This window comes from Ornithorhynchus anatinus, chromosome 5 (assembly GCF_004115215.2).
Source record: "Ornithorhynchus anatinus isolate Pmale09 chromosome 5, mOrnAna1.pri.v4, whole genome shotgun sequence".
Lineage (NCBI taxonomy): Eukaryota > Metazoa > Chordata > Mammalia > Monotremata > Ornithorhynchidae > Ornithorhynchus > Ornithorhynchus anatinus.
The window spans coordinates 15,720,537-15,740,484 of record NC_041732.1 but is presented as its reverse complement, the minus strand read 5'-3'; the positions used below and the strand labels follow the sequence as shown (position 1 = coordinate 15,740,484).

Here is a 19,948-nt window from a genome sequence, read left to right as displayed (position 1 = left end):
ATATTTGGACATATTTATTATTCTATTTACTTTATTAACGATGTGTATAATATCTATACAAATGTATAATATCGGGAAGCAGCACGGCTCAGTGGAAAGAGCCCGGGCTTCAGAGTCAGAGGTCACGGGTTCGACTCCCAGCTCTGCCACTTGTCAGCCGTGTGACTGTGGGCAAGTCACTTAACTTCTCTCTGCCTCAGTTACCTCATCTGTAAAATGGGGATTAAGACCATGAGCCCCCCGTGGGACAACCTGATTACCCTGTATCTACCCCAGCGCTTAGAACAGTACTCTGCACATAGTAAGCGCTTAACAAATACCAACATTATTATCTATGATTCTATTGATCTATTTTGATGGTATCAATGCCTGACTACTTGTTTTGTTGTCTGTCTCCCCCTTCTAGACTGTGAGCCCATTGTTGGGGAGGGATTGTCTCTATCTGTTGCCCAAACTGTCCATTCCAAGCGCTTACTACAGTGCTCTGCACATAGTAAGCGCTCAATAAATATGATTGAATGAATGAATAAAGGGGGAGGGGGCGGGGGGCCTAGTGGAAAGAACCCGAGCTTGGGAGTCGGAGGACCTGGGTTCTAATCCCGCCTCGGCCATTTCCTGCTGGGCGATCTTGGGCAGAGTCACTTCACTTAACTAGGAAGCAGCATGGCTCAGTGGAAAGGGCCCGGGCTTGGGAGTCAAAGGTCATGGGTTCGAATCCCAGCTCTGTTACTTGTCAGCTGACTGTGGGCAAGTCACTTGACTTCTCTGTGCCTCAGTTCCCTCATCTGTAAAATGGGGATTAACTGTGCGCCTCACGTGGGACAACCGGATGACCCTGCATCTACCCCAGCGCTCAGAACAGTGCTCTGCACATAGTAAGCGCTTAACAAATACCAACTTTATTTTAAGCAGCATGGCGTAGTGGTCGGAGCACGGGTCCGAAGGTTGTGGGCTCTCCTCCCGGCTCCGCCACGTGTTCATCCAACAGTATTTATTGAGCGCTTACTATGTACAGAGCACTGTACTAAGCGCTTGGAATGGACAAATCGGCAACGGATAGAGCCAGTCCCTGCCCACTGACGGGCTCACAGTCTAATCGGGGGAGACAGACTAAAAGACAAAAACAATAGCAATAAAACAAAAACAACAGCAATAAAACAAAAGCAATAGTCTGCTGTGGGACCTTGGGCAAGTCTCTTCACTCCTCTGAGCCCGCATCTCTCAGATGGGGATTAAGACCGGGAGTCCCACGTGGTCCAGGGAGTTGCCTGGATCCACCCCAGCGCTTAGTACAGTGCTTGGCACAGAGTGAGCGCTTACCAAACTGCAGATCATTCTCTGTGCCTCGGTCCCCTTACCTGCAAAAGGGGGAGGGGGGGAGGTCAACACCTGTTCGCCCTCCTATTTAGCCCGGGAGCTCCAAGAGGGATCCGATTACCGTCAATCTAGCGCTCAGTCCAGTGTTTGGCAGAGAGTGAGAGCTTCCCCCGTACCTCAGTTAAAGGGGGGGATGGAGGGGGACCCCGGGGAAGCAGCGTGGCGAGCCCGGAGGCCCGCTTGGCGACCACTCCACCGGCCGGTCCTTCTCTGCGGGCCAACGCGCCGTCTGACGTCCGGGCCCGGCACGGGGAGCGCGCACGCACACACTCCCGCGCGCGCGCACGCACACACTCCCGCGCGCGCGCACGCACACACTCCCGCGCGCGCGCCCGCCGGAGAGGCCGCGCATGCGCACGCCGGGCCCGGCCGCCAAAGCCTCGCCGCCCGCCCCCTCCCCCCCCGCGCGCGCGCCCTCTGACCCCGTGACGCGCGCGGCCGAGCCGCCGGAGCCGTTGCTAGGGAGCGGCCGTTGCCGTGGCGACGGAGGACGCGCCGGAGGGAGAGGGAGCGGGAGGATGGAGCGGAGGGGCCGCTGTCTGTGCGAAATCTGCACGTGCGGGTAAGAGGGGCCGGGGTCCTCCACCATCACCCCGGGGAGGGCAGCCACAGCGCTCTGCACATAGTAAAGCGCTCAGTAAATACGAATGAATGAATGAATGAATGAATGAATGAATGAATGAATGAATGAGAAGCCCCGTGGCTCAGTGGAAAGAGCCCGGGCTTGGGAGTCAGAGGTCGTGGGTTCTAATCCCGGCTCCGCCGCTTCATTCATTCATTCAATAGTATTTATTGAGGGCTTACTGTGTGCAGAGCACTGTACTAAGCGCTTGGAATGGACAAATCGAGGCAGATAGATAGTCTCTGCCCTTTGACGGGCTTACAGTCTAATCGGGGGAGACGGACAGACAAGAAAAATGGCAATAAATAGAATCAAGGGGAAGAACGTCTCATTAAAACAATAGCAAATAAATAGAATCAAGGAGATGTACATCTCATTAACAAAATAAATAGGGTGATGAAGATATATACAGTTGAGCGGCCGAGTACAGTGCTGAGGGGACGGGACGGAAGAGGGGGAGGAGCAGAGGGAAAGCGGGGAGAAGAGGGTTTAGCTGCGGAGAGGTGAAGGGGCGGGTAGAGGGAGCAGAGGAAAAAGGGCCGCTTGTCAGCTATGTGACCCTGGGCAAGTCACTTCACTTCTCTATGCCTCAGTTACCTCATCTGGAAAATGGGGATGAAGACTGTGAGCCCTACGTGGGACCACCTGATGACTTTGTATCTACCCCAGCGCTTAGAACAGTGCTTGGGACATAGTAAGCACTTGAAAAATACCAACATCATGATGATGATGAATGAGCACCTTCCCATCAGCCACCGTATTTCGCCCCTCACAACACCATCCCGAGAGACAGGTGGGGAAACTGAGGCAGCTGAGTGGGGTGCCCAGGACCGTCCAGCAGAACTGTGGCAATGCTGAGCTTAGAACTCTGTTGCCAAATTGTACTTTCCAAGCGCTTAGCACGGTGCTCTGCACACATTAAGTGCTCAATAAATACGACTGATTGAATGAACTCAGGTCACCTGATTCTCAGACCGGTACTTGGATCTGCCCCCTCGCCTTGCACACAAACACACACACCCTGCTTCCACCCCCAAACAGTCTTCCTTCCCTCCTACCCTGACACCCCCTTGCTTCCACATCCGAATAATAATAATCCCGGTATTTGTTAAGCGTTTACTATACCAGGCCCTGGACTAAGCAGTGGGCTGGATACAAGCAAATGGGGTTGGTCACAGTCCCCGTCCCACATGAGGCTCACAGTCTTAATCCCCATTTTCCAGATGAGGGAACGTGAGGCACAGAAAGCTGAAGTGTCTTGCCCAAGGTCACACAGCAGACAGGCGGCGGAGCAGAGATTAGAACCCATGACCTTCTGACTCCCAGGCCCGTGCTCTATCCACTACGCCATGCTGCTTCTCCAACCCTAGTCCTACCATAAATTCCTGCTCTTCATTACTCATCCAACACCCCTCCTTCCCCACTTTTACCCCTCTTTCCCTCTCCTCTCCTCACCCACCCCCCCCCCCGTCCATCCGGAGGACCTGCTCCCCAAGTGCTTTCCCTTCCCACTTCTCCTGCTTCCTCATCTGGCCCCATTCCCTTCATCCACCCACCCAGCCCTCTTACCCTTCCCCCATGAGCTCCCCATTCCCAATTTTAACACTCCCCTTTCCGTCTCCCTTATAGACGTGCCCCTCCTTACATCTCTTTGGTCCCTTTGGACGGGTGGGGAATTGATTCAGAACTACATGAATTCTCTTCCCAACTCACCTCTACCAGACCTGAAACCCTGCTTCCTAGGGGTTCAGCCCAGCTTGCCTCCTCATCTCCCCACCTGTCAAACGTTACCTTTCGGTGGACATGGGCCAATCCCCACTACCCTGTCTCCCAGCCTTTGAGCTCTCCTGCTTCAAGGACCAAAAACCCGCCTGAAGGAATTGACTATAGTATGTTCCAAATTATGATCACCTTCTTCACAGTCTCTCCGAATCAGGGTTCTGAGGTCTCTCCCTTCCCCCCGGGTAATAATAATAATAATGTTGGTGTTTGTTAAGCGCTTACTATGTGCCGAGCACTGTTCTAAGCGCTGGGGTAGATGCAGGGTAATCAGGTTGTCCCACATGAGGCTTACAGTTAATCCCCATTTAATAATAATAATAATGTTGGTATTTGTTAAGCACTTACTATGTGCAGAGCACTGTTCTAAGCGCTGGGGTAGACACAGGGGAATCAGATTGTCCCACATGGGGCTCACAGTCTTAATTCCCATTTTACAGATGAGGTCACTGAAGCACAGAGAAGTTAAGTGACTTGCCCACAGTCACACAGCTGACAAGTGGCAGAGCTGGGATTCGAACTCATGACCTCTGACTCCAAAGCCCGTGCTCTTTCCACTGAGCCACGCTGCTGATGAGGTAACTGAGGCACAGAGAAGTTAAGTGACTTGCCCACAGTCACACAGCTGATAAGTGGCAGAGCCGGAATTCAAACCCATGACCTCTGACTCCAAAGCCCAGGCTCTTTCCACTGAGCCATGCTGCTTCCAGCATGTAGTAGTGATAGTTTTTGTTGAGGCCCCGCTGGGTGGAGTGCAGTGCACAGAAGTGATTTGGAAGGATGAAACAGAGAATTGACTCATTCCCTGCCCACGGGGAAGTGCCATGGCCTAGTGGATAGAGCACGGGCCCAGGGGTCAGAAACACCTGGGTTCTAATCCCGGCTCTGCCACTTGGCATCTGTGTGACCTTGAGCAAGTCACTGTACTTCTCTGTGCCTCAGATAGCACATCTTTAAAATGGGGATTAAGACGGAGCCCCATGTGGGACAGGAACTGTGTCCAACCCCATTACCTTATCTCTACCCCAGCGTTTAGTACAGAGCCTGGCACATAGTAAGTGCTTAACAAATACCACTCTTATCATTATTATTATTATTATTAGAGAGTTCTCCTGCCCTGCTCTGCACTGTTCTGGCCCCCACACACCTGCCTGAGCTAACCTTGTCCAGCTGCCACATTCAGAGAGCAGGTAAGAGGGGCTATTTCTGTGGGCCATCCCTACACGGACTTCCTGAAGGTCCTGTTTCTGTTGCTTCTCTGGAGACAACTTTTCAGTGCTTCGTTCCCAAGGCAGGGAGGTCCAGCCACACCTAACAATCTCCTGCAATGACAAAATTCTTCTCCCCACGCCCTTTCTCCTCCCTGCTTACCAAGTAGTTTGCTTTTGTGCTATGTCAACAGGACCTGAACTAAGCCATTTCATAACTGATTTTCCACGCCCATCCCCTCCGTCCCCAAATGGAAAGTGATTTCCCCCATTGTCTCTGAGGAGTTTGTGCTCAGGCTCCTTCTCTAGACCTTAAGCACGGTGTAGGCCGGGAACAGGTCTACCAATTCCGTTACACTGTCATCTCCCATACGCTTAGGACAGTGCTCTGCTTATTGTAAACACTCAATAAATGCCATTGACTGATCAGGGCCAGGGTGGGTGGGTGGAGACAGCTCTAGACTGTAAACTCATTGTGGGCAGGGAACGTCTACCAACTCTGTTGTATTGTACTTTCCCAAGCTTTAGCATGCTGCTCTGCTCACAGTAAGCGCTTAATAAACATGATTAATTGACTGCTGCTTCTGGACTCTCGGAAGGACAAGGATCAAAATTATCAGGCAAGGGGTTCCCCTCTGGCAAACTCCCCTCTCTCTCTGTTCTAAGCTTCCAGACTTCATTCAGATCCCAGGTTATTAATAAATAAGCAGTATCCTGTGTCTGCCTAGCTTCTCGTTTCTTATATATCTGTCTCTCCTCTTGTCTGTCTCTGTAGTTCCTCTGTTCATGTGATGTGAACCCAAAGGCACATTTTTAAGAAGCCAGCATTTTTTCAGGTGCAAGTTAAATCAGAACAAATCAGCACAGTCATAAATCTTTTAAAATGTTGGTGACATTATGGAGGGTGAAATGGATGCAGTCATCCACATAATTTTTCACTTGCAATTTGGATGGCTAAAAAAAAAAAAGGATTTGTTTCAACTGGGTGAATGGTAAAAAAAAACAAACAACCCGCTAGGCAACCCCCGGCTGGCTGAATCCTTCAGGGCCCAAGTGAACGGTCCATTTTGCCCATTCTGAAATAAGATTCCGGGTCATGACCCCGACCCCCAGAGGGTCAGATGTCACCCAGGAGGGTAACCTCCCATCCGAGTTACCAGAGTGCTGGGGTAGCCAAAATGCAAAACCTCCCAAAATGAAAACCAAAATTGGGAAAAATGGGAAAATGGACCTTCCACCACCTCACGGGAAGCAGCATGGATGGTCTGTCTTTATTGCTGAATAAACTTATTGCTGAATTGTACTTTCCAAGTGCTTAGTTCAGTGCTTTGCACACAGTAAGCACTCAATAAATATGTTTGAAGGAATGAATGAAATAATACAGGCCTAGGAGTCAAAGGACCTGGGTTCTAATTCTAGCTCTGCTACATATCTGCTGTGTGTGACCTTGGGCAAGTCACTTAACTTCTCTGGGCCTCCGTTACCTCATCTGTAAAATGGGCATTGAATCTTCCTCCCTCATAATCAGTCAATCAATCAGTGGTATTTATTGAGTGTTTACTCTGTGCAGAGCACTGTGCTAAGTGACTGGGAGAGTACAATCCAACCGACTCATTCATTCATTCAGTAGTATTTATTGAGCGCTTACTATGTGCAGAGCACTGCACTAAGTGCTTGGAATGTACAAATCGGTAACAGATACAGTCCCTCCCCTTTGATGGGTTTACAGTCTAAATCGGGGGAGACGGACAGACAAGAACAATAGCAATAAATAGAATCAAGGGGATGAACATCTCATTAAAACAATAGCAAATAAATAGAATCAAGGCGATGTACATTTCATTAACAAAATAAATAGGGTAATGAAAATATATACAGTTGAACAGACTCCTACTTAGACTGTGAACACCTTGTCAAACCTGAATGGACCGTGTTCAACCCAATTATCTTCTATCTACCGCTGGGCTTAGTAGAGCACTGGGCACATAGTAAGCACTTAACAAAATACATTTAAAACAAAAAAAAAAATCTAAACCAGTCCAGGTGTTTTAGAGAGGCAGTGACTTTTAGCATTTCCATAAAACTGACCTCAGCAGAATATTCCCAGAGTGCTCAGCCAGTCCAGGATTAAATCTCCCAGATTTTAGCTGACCATCATACACCTGGTGAGCAAAGACAATTTGGCAGCAGTGGGATGAAAAGGAAGAGAAATCCCTGAACAGCATACTGCATACTGCAAGTGAAATTCAGCATGAAATTAGAAAAAAATACATACCAGCATCCTGCTGGGAAAGCTAATAACAAACGATTTGAGTTCTCCAGAACACGTTTGGTGAAGGAATCAATTGCTACGTCAACAAAGCTTCCACAGAGAGCCTGATTTCTATTGCTCCACAGTAAAAAGGAAAAACCCACCCAGTGGGTTTCAGGATTACATGTCCAAAAAGGCGATCTGACGCCCTGTTATGCCTGATTGGAAGAGGCTCAGTTAGGTTTTTAAAGAATAATTTCCCCACCGGGGAGAATCTTTCATACACATCAGACTTGGAAAATCCATTTCTGTATGATCTCTTTCTTACTATTTTCCAACCCCTGTAAATGTTACTGTGGAAACAAAGGGAGTGCCAGATGAGAGAAGGTGGGGTAGTTTGGATATATTTGATCAGATTGATTCCCTGTAGAATGTAAGATTCTGGATAGTGAGCAGGGAACATGTCTACCAGCTCTGTTTTATTGTACTTTCCCAATGTTTAGTGCACAATAAATTCAATTGATTAGCTGACACAGCACTCTTTTCTCCACCCACCCCCACTGCTATTTCAACACTACTGTGTCACCTACCTACTAGGGTTCATATAATCATCATCATCATCATCAATGGAATTTAGTGAGTTGCTCACTTTGTGCAAAGCACTGAACTAAGCACTCAGTAGAGGAGAGTGCACCAGAGTCAGTAGACCCATTGCCTTCCCATAATGAGCTTACAGTCTACACACTCCTTAAGCATTTGGGTACCTGCCAGGCCCCCTCTGCCCACCCACGACCACTTACCTATTGCCCCCTCGCTATCTGCAATCTATTTTAGTACCTTCTTCCCACTCTGGATTGTAAACTCCTCAAGGGAAGGGAAAACGTCTAACAGCTCTATTGTATTGTACTCCCCCATGCAGTTAGTACAGCACTCCACAAACAGTAGGCGCTCAGTAAATACCGTTGATTGATGGACTGACTGTTGGACCTCTGCATTTGAAGTGTGGTGGAGGGGTGCTGAATCAGCAGTGGTGTGAGGGAAAAAAATTCTTTTTGTGTTGCGTTGTGGTTGGCCCTTCTCTGCCATACCAATAAGTCAATCGATTGTATTAATTATTATTATGGGATTTGTTTGTTAAGCACTTACTATGTGCCAAGCACTGTTCTACTGTAAGCCCGTCAAAGAGCAGGGACTGTGTCTATCTGTTACCCATTTGTACATTCCAAGCGCTTAGTACAGTGCTCTGCACATAGTAAGCACTCAATAAATACTATTGAATGAATGAATGAATGTTCTAAGCGCTGGGGTAGATACAACTTAATCAGGTTGTCCCACACAAGGCTCGCAGTCTTAATCCCCATTTTACTGGTGCGGTTACTGAGGCACAGAGAAGTTAAGTGGCCTGCCCAAGGTCACACAGAAGACAAGTGGCAGAAACGGGATTAGAATCCATGTCCTCTGACTCCCAAGCCCATGGTCTTTCCACTAAGCCACGCTGCTTCTCTGCGTGCTTACTATGTGCAGAGCACGGTACTAAGATGTGCTGTGATTTTTCCTGATTAAGGGTTGGCCACTGGGCTTCGGGGAAGCCTGGGGCTATGCCTAAGATGTCCGGTTTATCCCTGCGTCCTACCTAACTTTGGACTAGTCGAGGGAGGTCAGCTTTTTGTTTTGTTTTTATGGTATTTGTTAAACACTTACTATGTGTCAGGAACTGGACTAAGCGGTGGGGTAGATACAAGGGTTCAGGTTAGACACAGTCCCTGTCCCACTTGGGGCTCACAGTCTTCACCCCCATTTTCCAGATGAGGGAACTGAGTCCCAGTCATTCATTCATTCAGTTCAGTCGTATTTATTGAGCGCATTCTGTGTGCAGAGCACTATACTAATCGCTTGGGAAGTACATTTCAGCAACAGATAGAGACAATCCCTACCCAACAACAGGCTCTCAATCTAGAAGGGGGAGACAGACAACAAAATGAAACAAGTAGACAGGCATCATCGCCATCAAATTAGATAAGTAGAACCATAGGTAAATGCACATCATTAATAAAATGGAGCAATAAATATATACAAATATATACAGGTGCTGTGGGGAGGGGAAAGAGGTAGAGCAGAGGGAGTAGGGCAATGGGGAGGGGAGGAGGAGCAGAGGGAAAGGGAAAGCCCAGAGAAGTGAAATAACATGTCCAAGTCACACAGCAGACAAGTGGAATTATGAGAAGCAGCGTGGCACAGTGGAAAGAGCATGGGCTTTGGAGTCAGGGCTCATGAGTTCAAATCCCAGCTCTGCCACTTGTCAGCTGTGTGACTGTGGGCAAGTCACTTAACTTCTCTGTGCCTCAGTTCCCTCATCTGTAAAATGGGGATGAAGACTGTGAGCCCCACGTGGGACAACCTGATTCCCCTGTGTTTACCCCAGCGCTTAGAACAGTGCTCGGCACATAGTAAGCGCTTAACAAATACCAACATTATAGAATCCAGGTCCTTTTGACTTTCAGTCCTGGGCTCCATTCATTCAACTGTATTTACTGAGCACTTACCATGTGCAAAGCACTGTACTAAGTCCTTGGGAGAGCACAATATAACAACAGAAACATTCTTGCCCATAACAAGCTCACAGTCTCGGCGTGGGGAGACAGACATTAATATAAATAAGTACATCTATCTATTAGGCCATGCAGCTTCTCTAGTTGAGAAGCAGAAAGCCGAGTCCAAGAACCATTCCTGCTGTCCAGGAAGAAGGGCTCGCTCCTTCCCCAGAATTATTTCCTTTGCATCCACTCCGGCCTCTTCAGCAGAGCCCTGTACCTGGAACCCTGCAACCCTGAGGCTCTGCAGGGTCTCGAGAAAGCTCTGATGCCCACTGATTGCCTTCCCCCAGGCCAAAAGCCATCCACCAAAGCGACCCCGGACCGCCCCTGGGGAGAACAAGGACCCCCATTGCCCTACTACACCTTGAAGACCCTCTGCTTGTGAGGGTCTTCAACAGCAATTGAAGAGAATATTTGCAAGATTTCTTTGTCGGGGGCCCACCGTCAAAAACGATCATCCCCTAAATTTGCCACTCTAGGATGAAGCGCTTAGTGTGTTCCCGGAACTGGACTAAGCACTGGGGTAGAGCCAAGATAATCAGATATCTAGACTGTAATCTTGTTGTGGGCAGGAAATGTGTCTTTTGATTCTATTTTGTACTCTTGCAAGCACTTAGTACAATTATTATTAGAAGCAATGTGCCCATTGTATAGCACAGAGGCCTGGGAGTCAGAAGGACCTGGGTTCTAATCCTGGCTTCACTACTTGTCTGTTGTGTGACCTTAGGCAAGTCGCCTCACTTCTCTGTGTCTCAGTTCATTCATTTGTAAAATGAGGATTAGGACTGGGAACCCCATGGGGGATATGGGTCAACATAGAAGAGAGATGAGATCGAGACACATTGAGTAGGCTGGTGTTAGAGGAGGGAAGTGTGTGGGCTGAGTTGCAGTGGGAAAGGGAGAGAGAAGTGGGGAGAGAGAGCTGATTGAATGGCTTAAAGCCAATGGTAAGGAGTTTCTGTATGATGCAGAGAAGGATGGGTAGGGGGCCTCCTGGAAAGAATATAGGTCTAGGAGTCAGAGAACCTGGGTTCTAATCCTCCCACACTTGTCCGTTGCGTGACCTTGGGCAAGTTCATTCTCTTCTCTGTGCCTCAGTTTCCTCAACGGTAAAATGGGGATTCAATCCCTGTTCTCCCTACTTAGAATATGAGCCTACGTGGGACAGGGACACAGTCCAACTTCTTTAACTTGAATCTATCCCAGCATTTAGAACAGTCCTTGGCACATAAGTGATGCTTAACAAGGAAAATAGCAATAACAAAAACACTGGAGGTTTTTGAGGAGTGGGGAGATGTAAGCAGAAAGAAATATTTAGAAAAATGATCCTGGCACCAGAGTGAAGCCTGCCCTGGAGAAGGTTGAGGCTGGAAGGAGGGAAATCAGCAGTCCCGGGCCTTAAAGGGCAACCAGCCAGGACGGCTTCCAGGCACACCTCCGGGGCCCCACGCTGGCTGAACTGTCCCTGCCCGAGTCACTCTACCCGGGGTCAGAGAGTTCTGGGCCCCAAGTGAGACTGTGGAAGGAGGCCCCGCTGCCTGCTTCTACGCCTGCTGGATGTCGGACCTCGGCAGATTCGCACATACATCTGAGCCACCAGAGTGAAGGGCAGATATTTCATTTCTCTGATTTCCTCAAGTCTTTGCCTCAGGGCCCCCTCTAAGATGAGCCACCATGGAGACTTCCCCTTCCTTCATTCCCACTTCACTGATTCCCCTAATGCCTTTAATGGCAGCTGACTCACCTGCCATTTCCATGGCTAGGCCGGCCACTCCTAATAGTATTTGTGAGGTAAATTAATCTTAGTAGTTGTAGTAATCGCAGTAGTAATAATAGTAAAAGTAGGGTTAGTAGTATTTTTTTAATGGCATTTGTTAAGTGCTCACTATGTGCCAGGCACTGTATCAAACACTGAGGCAGATACAAGCTAACCAGGTTGGACACTGTCCACATACCACCTGGGGCTCACAGTCACGATCCCCATTTAACAGATAAAGAAACTGAGACACAGAAAAGTGAAGTGACTTGCCAAAGTCTAAGGAGGAGAACAGATAGTTACTTCTCAGCTACCTCATCTGTAAACTGGAATTTAAAATTGTGAGTCCCCTAGGAGATAGGGACTGTATCCAACTTGTATCTACCCTAGTGTTTAGAACAGTATCTAGCACACAGTAAGCACTTAACAAAGACCACTCATTATTATTATTGTTGTTACTATTAACTGGCCAAAGAGAGTCACCCCGCTTCCACCACCACCTGCTGGGAAGGAGGGTCAGTAACAAGCGAGAAGGGGGAGTCAGGCTGCCAAGGACACAGTCTTGGTCCTGTGAAATGGGCCCAAATGTTTGATCCTGTTTTGTCCATTGTCTTGTTTTTATCACAGGTGCCACCGATGCCCTCGTAACCCTAAGAAGATCTATGAGAACTCGGTTCAACCTTGCCCCACAACCGAATATTTGGAAAATTACCCGCAGCACGGCCCTGTCGTGCCTCCACCGAGCCTCAAACCCAAGCAGGAGATCCAAGCAAATCATGGCAAGATGGAGGGAATCACAACTTTTAAGTAAATGTGGGGCGATTTCATTTGGTGCTGGGTTTTTTCTGGTTTTTTTTTTTTTTTGGTAATGGTACCTATTAAGCACTCTATGTCAGGCACTGTACTAAGCGCTGGGGTAGATATAAGATAATCAGATTGGACACAGCCCCTGTTCCACATGGGGGCTCGCAGTCTAAGTGGGGGGGAGGAGGAGGTTTTAATCTCCATTTTAAAGGTTAAGCAATGTGCCTTCAAATGCACGTCCAGCACCCAAGTTTGTTTTTTCAGCCAGTTTTTTGGGGGGTGTCAAAAAAAGTAATTGCCTGCATTTTCCTCCAGAGGTAGCCACGGGGCTTGTGAGTCCAGCTTCCCTGGCATTTTACCCAAGTTTTATGCATGTGAGGGGATTGGATAATGCTCCCCAGGATAGGGCCAGAAAAAAGGCCTTGGAGACAGAGCAGTGGGGAGGAGAGAGGGGAGCAGAGGATGGAGGAGAGAGCTCTGGCCCCCGATTCCACAGCTTCTGCCACTACTCCCACCCTGGGGCCCAGTGGGGGCTTCACTCTGTAATTCAGAAAGGGCTGTGAGCTCATCCTCTAGACTGTAAACTCTCTTTGGGTAGGGAATGTATCAGTTACATTATGCTGTACTTTTCCAGGTGCTTAATACAGTGGCCTCCACACAGTAAGCACTCAATAAATACAAATAAATACCACTGGGGTGGTGGTGGCTAGGGAAGCCTCAGCAACTGCTCTGGATGGACAGCGCCCCGCCACTGCAGTGGGTCACAGATGGGCGCGGTGAAGGGGGCTGAGCGGGCACCGCAGACGGTGACGGGTGGATGCCAGGCAAACAATGGTATCAGCGGGATGGGTCAGTTGTGCCAGACCCACCAACAGGACTGCTGGGGAGGCTGCGGCAGCTATGGAAGCCACTATGGCTGAAGAAGTCAAATGAGCATTTCTGGCATAGCCAGGGGGACAGAAACTCTCATTCAAGCCCAGTCCTGGGTGGGACCGGCCCAACTGGGGTGGTGGAGATGGTGGTGGTCGTGGCAGTGATGGTGACGAGAGGTAGCGGTGGTGGTCTGTTAGTGATGGTGGTGGCGGTTAGAGAGGTGGTGGTTTTGAGGAGGGGGGAGTCTCATTAAAGAGGGAGGAAGAGGGAATTGAGAGGTAGGGCTGTTTAGCCTCTTCCTCCTTCTCTACTTCCTCCTCCTCCCTTCTGCCTGTCGAAACTTGTGACCATCCTCCTCCAAGTGAGAACCTGTTCACTCGTGTTTGTGTGTATAATGTTTCCACTCCCTCTTTTGGCTAAAATGCTGTTAGGGATTTAGGAAATGCCTCTCTGTTGATTTGTGCTTGTTCAGCGAGAGCACTTTACTTAGTCAGAAGAAGCAGCGGTGCATATTTGCACGGTGTCAGAAACAGTAAGTACTGAAACACCAGATTCCTCCACGTGGAGTTTTACAAGAACAGAACCCTGCTTTACAGGAGAAAAGTGTGCGTGTTTAAGTGAAAGAGAGAGTGAGAGAGAGAGAGAGAGCCAGAGGGGGTGGGAGAGAGAGAGGGAGTGTGTTTATAGCAGGCAGGTTTTCCAGGAATTGGGGCAAAGAGAAGAGCAGTGGCCCAGATGCTGCTTTCCTTATGCAAAGCAGAGGCCCCACTGCCCTTAGGAGGTGGTCACTCCCCACCCCGTCTTCCTGACCCTGAACAGACATCACCATCCCTTTGCTCCCTCTGGGAATTGGGGGCCATCCCAGACCTGATGTCCCGGCTGCTGCCCAATTATTTTCTGAACTCCTAGAAGCGCTTAGTGGTCAGAAGAATTTTGACATGCCCAATGAGGCTCTGGCTTAAGCTGGTCAGGGAGCCTGGCAGCCTGAACAGGGAGAGCGAGCTGAGGGCCCTTGGCAACAGGGCCCTGATAGGCCCGCACTGTAGACCCATCAAGCCCCTGTCTGGAATGCCAAAGTACCTGGTCATAGAAAATTTTAGTAGCTGTTAAGTGTTTACTGTGCTGCAAGAACTGATAATTAGATCGTGTCCATTCCCTGTTCCATATGGGGCTTACATTCTAAGGGGGAAAGGAGAATAGGTATCGAATCCCCATTTTACAGATGTGGAAACTGAGGCACAGAGAAGTCAAGTGACTTGCTCAAAGTCATACAGCAGGCAAATAGGAAGGTGGGACTAGAACCCACATCTCCTGGCTCCCAGGCCTGTGTTCTTTCCACTAGGTCATGCTGCCTGGAAAGTCCTCATGGGAAGAAGACATTTGGGAGAAGCGAGTGAAACCAGGAAGGGGCTATTTGTCAGAGGAGCGGTGAGAGAGGATCGTGTACTTGTTTGACCGCTGTGGCAAACAGTTCCGTCACCTTCTCCAGGGAGCTGCTGAGAGGGAAGAAAGCTCAGCAGATAGCTGACGCTTTTAGGATGGGAGGGTCGCCACAGGCTGGGGCAGCCCCACATGGAAACCCATCCCACGGAGACTTTCCCTGGGATCCAGCTTCATTTCTTCTAGCCAGTGATGGAACGCTCCCCTACCGAGGGAGAGTGGGGCACTCAGGAATGCTCAGCCACCCAGGAGCCCTGGGAGCCCCGGGAATAGGGCCCCATGTTGCTGGGTTTCAGGTCTGATTACCGTCCTTACCCCGTGGAGAGGCGGCCGCCGCGGGAGCAAGGGGAGCATAAGCCCCAGCAGGGAGAGATGGACCTGGGCACCACCTACCAGAGAGACTTCAGTTCCCACCGCGCCCCCCTCGTGACCTTGGTCAGGTCAGTGGAACGGCGCCTGCCCAAGGGGGCACAGCTGGACACCGTCCCGACTTACAGAGGTGAGAAGAGCAGCGGGCGTGGGCTTGGGCGCTTGCTCTGGAACTGGACGGGGGACGCCTCTGTGGGTTCACATCCTCTCTCCAGGCTATTTTGCCTCGGGCCCAAAGAGGTTTCCACACCTCCTTTCCCTCCAGCTGAGGGAGACCAGCCAGCAGTGGACTGCTTGTATTCCTCTGTGATTGGGAAAACCACTAGGCGAACCCACCACTATTTACCCAGCTTGCTTTCCGGTTGGCCCAGAATCTGCCTGATTGGCACTTGCTGAGGATCCGTGCAGCTCTTCACCTCCTCCGCTGCCCACTGTCTGGACTCGAAGGCCTCAGTGGGTGGCAGTGAGGTGGAGGGGCAGGGATGTCCCCGTCAATCAATCTATTGGGCTGAGCTCAGGGAGCATTCTGGATTGGGACTGATAGCCCACATAGCTCTTAAAACCTCTCCCGCCTCTGTACCCCCATGTTCAGTTGGAATTGAGAGTCAACTTTCCCCCCTGTAGATTTGGAGGAAGAGAGGGCTTTGCCACTAGAAAAATTTTGCCAATAACAGTCCTTTCATTTCTTCATTCGATTGTATTTATTGAGCACTTACTGTGTGCAGAACACTGTACTAAGCGCTTGGAAGAGTACAATATAATGATAATAATAATAATGATGGCATTTGTTAAGTGCTTACTGTGTACCAGGCACAGTACTAATTGCTGGGGTAAACACAAGCAGATAGATTTGGGTATAGTCCCTGTCCCATACGGGGCTCACAGTCTCAATCCCTATTTTACAGATGAGGGTACTGAGGCCCAGAGAAGTAAAGTGACTTGCCCAAGATCTCGCAGGAGACAAGTGGCGGAGCCGGGATTAGAACCCATAACCTTCTGACTCCCAGGCCCCTGCTCTATCTACTAGGCCATGCTACTTCTACTAGACACATTCCTGCCCACATCGAGCTTATAGAAAAGCAGCGTAGGAAAGAGCCCGGGCTTGGGAGTCAGAGGTCATGGGTTCGAATGCTGGCTCTGCCACTTGTCAGCTGTGTGACTGTGGGCAAGTCACTTCACTTTTCTGTGTCTCAGTTACCTCCTCTGTAAAATAGGGATTAAGGCTGTGAGCCTCACGTGGGACAACTTGTTACCCTGTATCTACCCCAGCGCTTAGAACAGTGCTCTGCACATAGTAAGTGCTTAACAAATACCAACATTATTATTATTATAGTCTAGAGCTTACAGTCCTTACCCTGTGATAGTAGTAATAGCATTCATTAAGCACTTACTGTGTGCAAAGCACTGCTTTAAATGCTGGGAGAATTAGACACTGCCCCTGTTCTTCACGGAGCTCCAAGTTAAGAATCTTCCAGGGTCGGCCAAGGAGGGAAAGTGGAGACAGCCGCAGGCTGAGGCTCCTGGGAAAGGTGGCCTACTCTGGCACTTCCTCTTATAATAATAATAATGGTATTTGTTAAGCGCTTATCATGTGCAGAGTGCTCTTCTAAGTGCTGGGGGGGGGGATACAAGCTCATCAGGTTGTCCCACATGGGGCTCACAGTTTTAATCCCCATTTTACAGATGAGGTAACAGGCACAGACAAGTGAAGTGACTTGCCCAAAGTCACACAACTGACAAGCGGCGGAGCCGGGATTAGAACCCATGACCTCTCACTCCAAAGCCTGGGCTCTTTCCACTGAGCCAAGCTGCTTTTCTAATACTACTAATAATAATGATGTTGGTATTTGTTAAGCTCTTACTATGTGCAGAGCACTGTTCTAAGCGCTGGGGTAGATACAGGGTAATCAGGTTGTTCCATATGAGGCTCACAGTTAATCCCCATTTTACAGATGAGGTAACTGAGGTACAGAGAAGTTAAGTGACTTGCCCACAGTCACACAGCTGACAAGTGGCAGAGCCAGGATTCAAACCCATGACCTGACTCCCAAGCCCAGACTCTTTCCACTGAGCCACGCTGCTTCCCCAAGCGTTTTTCTAAGCGCTGGGGTAGATACAAGGCAATTAGGTTGTCTCATGTGGGGCTCACAGTCAATCTCCATTTTACAGATGAGGTAACTGAGGCAAAGAGAAGTTAAATGACATGCCCAAAGTCACACAGCTGACAAGTGTCAGAGGCAGGATTAGAACACAAGACCTCTGACTCCCAAGCCTGTGCTCTTGTCATTAAGCCACGCTGCACCCTCTCCTCTGACTGGGCATAGACTTGCATTCTGGCAATCTGAGGGAGTCAAACTGCACCCAGGGCTGTTGGGATGGGAGCTGATCTGGGCTTATCTGCACCTTGCCAGACATAGAAATAGACATAGACAGGAAAGGGGAAGGGGAAAAAGATGAGAATCCTTGAGAGACCCTCCCCCAATGTGGCCTTTAACCATCCTGTGTCCCCTTGCACCCTGACAAGCTGCCCCTGATGGGGATCAAGAAAAGCTAGAGAGAAGCTGGAGGGAGGAAAGGGTGGAGAAGAAAAGGGAGGAAGGGGCGGGTTAACTGTTGGAAGCGGCGGTGGGGTGGGGGTGGGGGTGGCACAGAAAACTGACGAAGAAGAGAAGACTGGGCGGGGGTTGATGGGCACCCGAAGGTTGGCAGTTTGAGTTTGAGAGAAGGGGTGGAGGGTTAGTAGGGTGACCATTTCAACCTGTGGAAGACAGAGTGAGGGTGAAAAGTTTCCCAAGGTCCATAAAGTCTTCTTCCCCCTCTAAAGATGACTTCCGAGCTTGGGCTACCCAAAAGAGGGACCGCCGTCGACCGGCCCAGGATTACCACCCCCCGACCGTAAAGTTTGGCAATCCCACAACATTCCAGGACGATTTCTACCCCAAAGAGTCCCGTCCCAGGCCGAGCTTCAAGCCTCCCTGTGGAGCCAAGCCCACCCAAGTCCCCTTTGCTGGGGTCACCAGTCACCGCCAGGCATACGTGGCTCATCAGCTGGAGCCCAGGTGTGTGAGGCCCAAAGAGGCTCACGAGGTCACCAGCCAGCCCCTTGAGGGGCTCACCACCCATCGCAATGACTTCCGGGGTCTCCTCGGGGAAGCCGGGAGGAGCCTCCGGCCGCAGCACACCATCCTCAGACCCAACGGCCCCTTTGATGGAAGCACCGAGTCCCGGGAGAGCTTCCAGCCGTGGCCCGTCTCTCTGCCGGCGGTGCGCCAGACGGCCGACTATGTCCCCCCGGTGGGGCCCATGGAGCTCAGCACCACAAGCCAGCTGGATTACACCCCCCACCCACTCCATCCCGCTGCCCCCCGGAGACCCGTTTTCCAGAGAAGACGAGCCCCCCCTCCCTTTCAAGGCAACTCCACCACAAAAGAAGACTTCCAGGCTTGGGAAAGCTGTCGGCAAGAAATGATCAAGAGGCCACCCGAAATCTCCAGGGCCTCGGGTCGATTTGACGGCTCCACCACCTTTGGCTCTCACTTTGTGCCTCACGTGCTGGTCCCTACCCTGAGCTGCAAGCCTTCCCACGCCGCTCTCCGCTGCTCGGTCCCGTTTGAGGCCCGCACCGTGTACGACTCCGAGTACACCCCAAAGAAGCGGGAGATCTGCCCGGCCGCCTTCGCCTCCCCACCGGGCTACGTCTTCCAAAGTACAGATTCCCACGGCCACAGGTTCTTCCGCAAAATGGCCGTTCCGGCCACGAAGCCACTCTCCCCCTCGACCGGTTGCCACGCTCCCCAGGACGTGGCTGTGACGGCCTAGAGCTACCAGCTCCAGCCTCCCTCAAATTGAATGTTTGAAGTTTAGGTTCTGTGGACACCATGGCCACCAAGTCTCCCCAACTAACTGATTTGAAACCGCAGTGGTCATAGCCCATGACTCCCTTCAACTCCTCAAAAATCAACGCACCAAAATCTTTTTACTTAGACCAGAACAAACACCATATAGGGGTTGGTCAGTAGCTAGGGCCTCAAGTGCCTGGCTCGTACCAATGAGGACTTTCCTGGACTTGGGGAGCCTCAGTGACACATAGAGAGTCATACCATGCCAACAACCACCAAGGCTACTGTGGAAAGTTTTTTACTTAGTTTTTGCCAATGTGAAAGGGAGTGAGACATACACACTCTTACTCCAATCCACCAAGGGTCCAGTATCAATCTGCTGGTCAGAGGAGCCCATTCTCCCTATCCCATGGCAGAAGGTTGGGAGAAGTTCTGGATGACACGGGCCGCTACACGCTGCAAGCCTCCTCCACATGCCGCTTCCCCCAAACACCACTTCCCCCCTCTGCTGCTGAATGCTTCTACTGCTGAATAATGCTGCTGCTGCTGCTGCTGCTGCTGCTGCTGCTGCTGCTGCTGCTGCTGCTGCTGCTGCTGCTGCTGCTGCTGCTGCTGCTGCTGCTGCTGCTGCTGCTGCTGCTCTCTCCTACTGCTCTTACTTCCTCATGATTCAAAACAAGTGCCTTTTATCTGCCTTAGTCGTCGCAGCTGTGGCTCCAAATGGCAGTCATTGATTGTTCCAGGCCCGTTAAAGGATAAAGCAAGGAGAGAAGGCTAAGCCTCCCTCCATGCTTCACCACCACAGGCTTGCAATCACCTGTCTCGATAGAGCCCATCAGAGGCTTCAGAATCTCTTCCTTGTTCTTGTTTTTAGGATCCCAAACACTCATTACTAAAGCAGCCTGTGGGCTCACCACAGATAGGCCATTGATAGATTGAAAGCCTCCTGAGGGTTTGAGTAGCTCAATTTACTTGTGTTTTTTGTGGGGGGGGGTTAATATTATTTGTTAAGCATTTCTTATTTGCCAGGAACTGA

The 19,948-nt window shown here is 50.2% G+C and overlaps 2 protein-coding genes across 5 annotated transcripts in view; one reads left to right on the top strand and one right to left on the bottom strand.

The window, feature by feature from the left end:
• Nucleotides 1-1,634, bottom strand: part of EFL1 (elongation factor like GTPase 1) — a 235,451-nt gene extending 233,817 nt beyond the window's left edge. Inside the window, exon 1 of one of the 3 annotated variants that reach the window (XM_029065776.2) lies at nucleotides 1,359-1,634. The gene's annotated coding sequence lies outside the window, so the exon portion shown is untranslated. The remainder of the gene's footprint in view (nucleotides 1-1,358) is intronic. The other 2 variants (XM_029065778.2, XM_029065777.2) reach the window with 2 other exon arrangements.
• A 220-nt stretch (nucleotides 1,635-1,854) lies between these two features.
• SAXO2 (stabilizer of axonemal microtubules 2) lies at nucleotides 1,855-19,444 on the top strand. 2 transcript variants are annotated; one of them, XM_029064735.2, is made up of 5 exons: nucleotides 1,855-1,939; nucleotides 4,882-4,968; nucleotides 12,215-12,394; nucleotides 15,001-15,203; nucleotides 17,898-19,444. In XM_029064735.2, exons 3-5 carry the CDS (start codon nucleotides 12,372-12,374, stop codon nucleotides 18,890-18,892), a joined length of 1,221 nt encoding a protein of 406 aa, XP_028920568.1. In that variant the 5' UTR covers nucleotides 1,855-1,939; nucleotides 4,882-4,968; nucleotides 12,215-12,371; the 3' UTR covers nucleotides 18,893-19,444. The 2 variants fall into 2 exon arrangements, with proteins under 2 accessions (XP_028920568.1, XP_028920567.1); XM_029064734.2 differs by lacking the exon at nucleotides 4,882-4,968.
• Nucleotides 19,445-19,948: the final 504 nt, after the last annotated feature.

Coding starts and splice junctions, on each gene's coding strand:
- SAXO2 (XM_029064734.2), top strand. CDS start 1,896: ATGGAGCGGAGGGGCCGCTGTCTGTGCGAAATCTGCACGTGCGG. Junction 12,395..15,000: donor GAGGGAATCACAACTTTTAA/GTAAATGTGGGG, acceptor GCTGGGTTTCAG/GTCTGATTACCGTCCTTACC. Junction 15,204..17,897: donor CACCGTCCCGACTTACAGAG/GTGAGAAGAGCA, acceptor CCCCCTCTAAAG/ATGACTTCCGAGCTTGGGCT.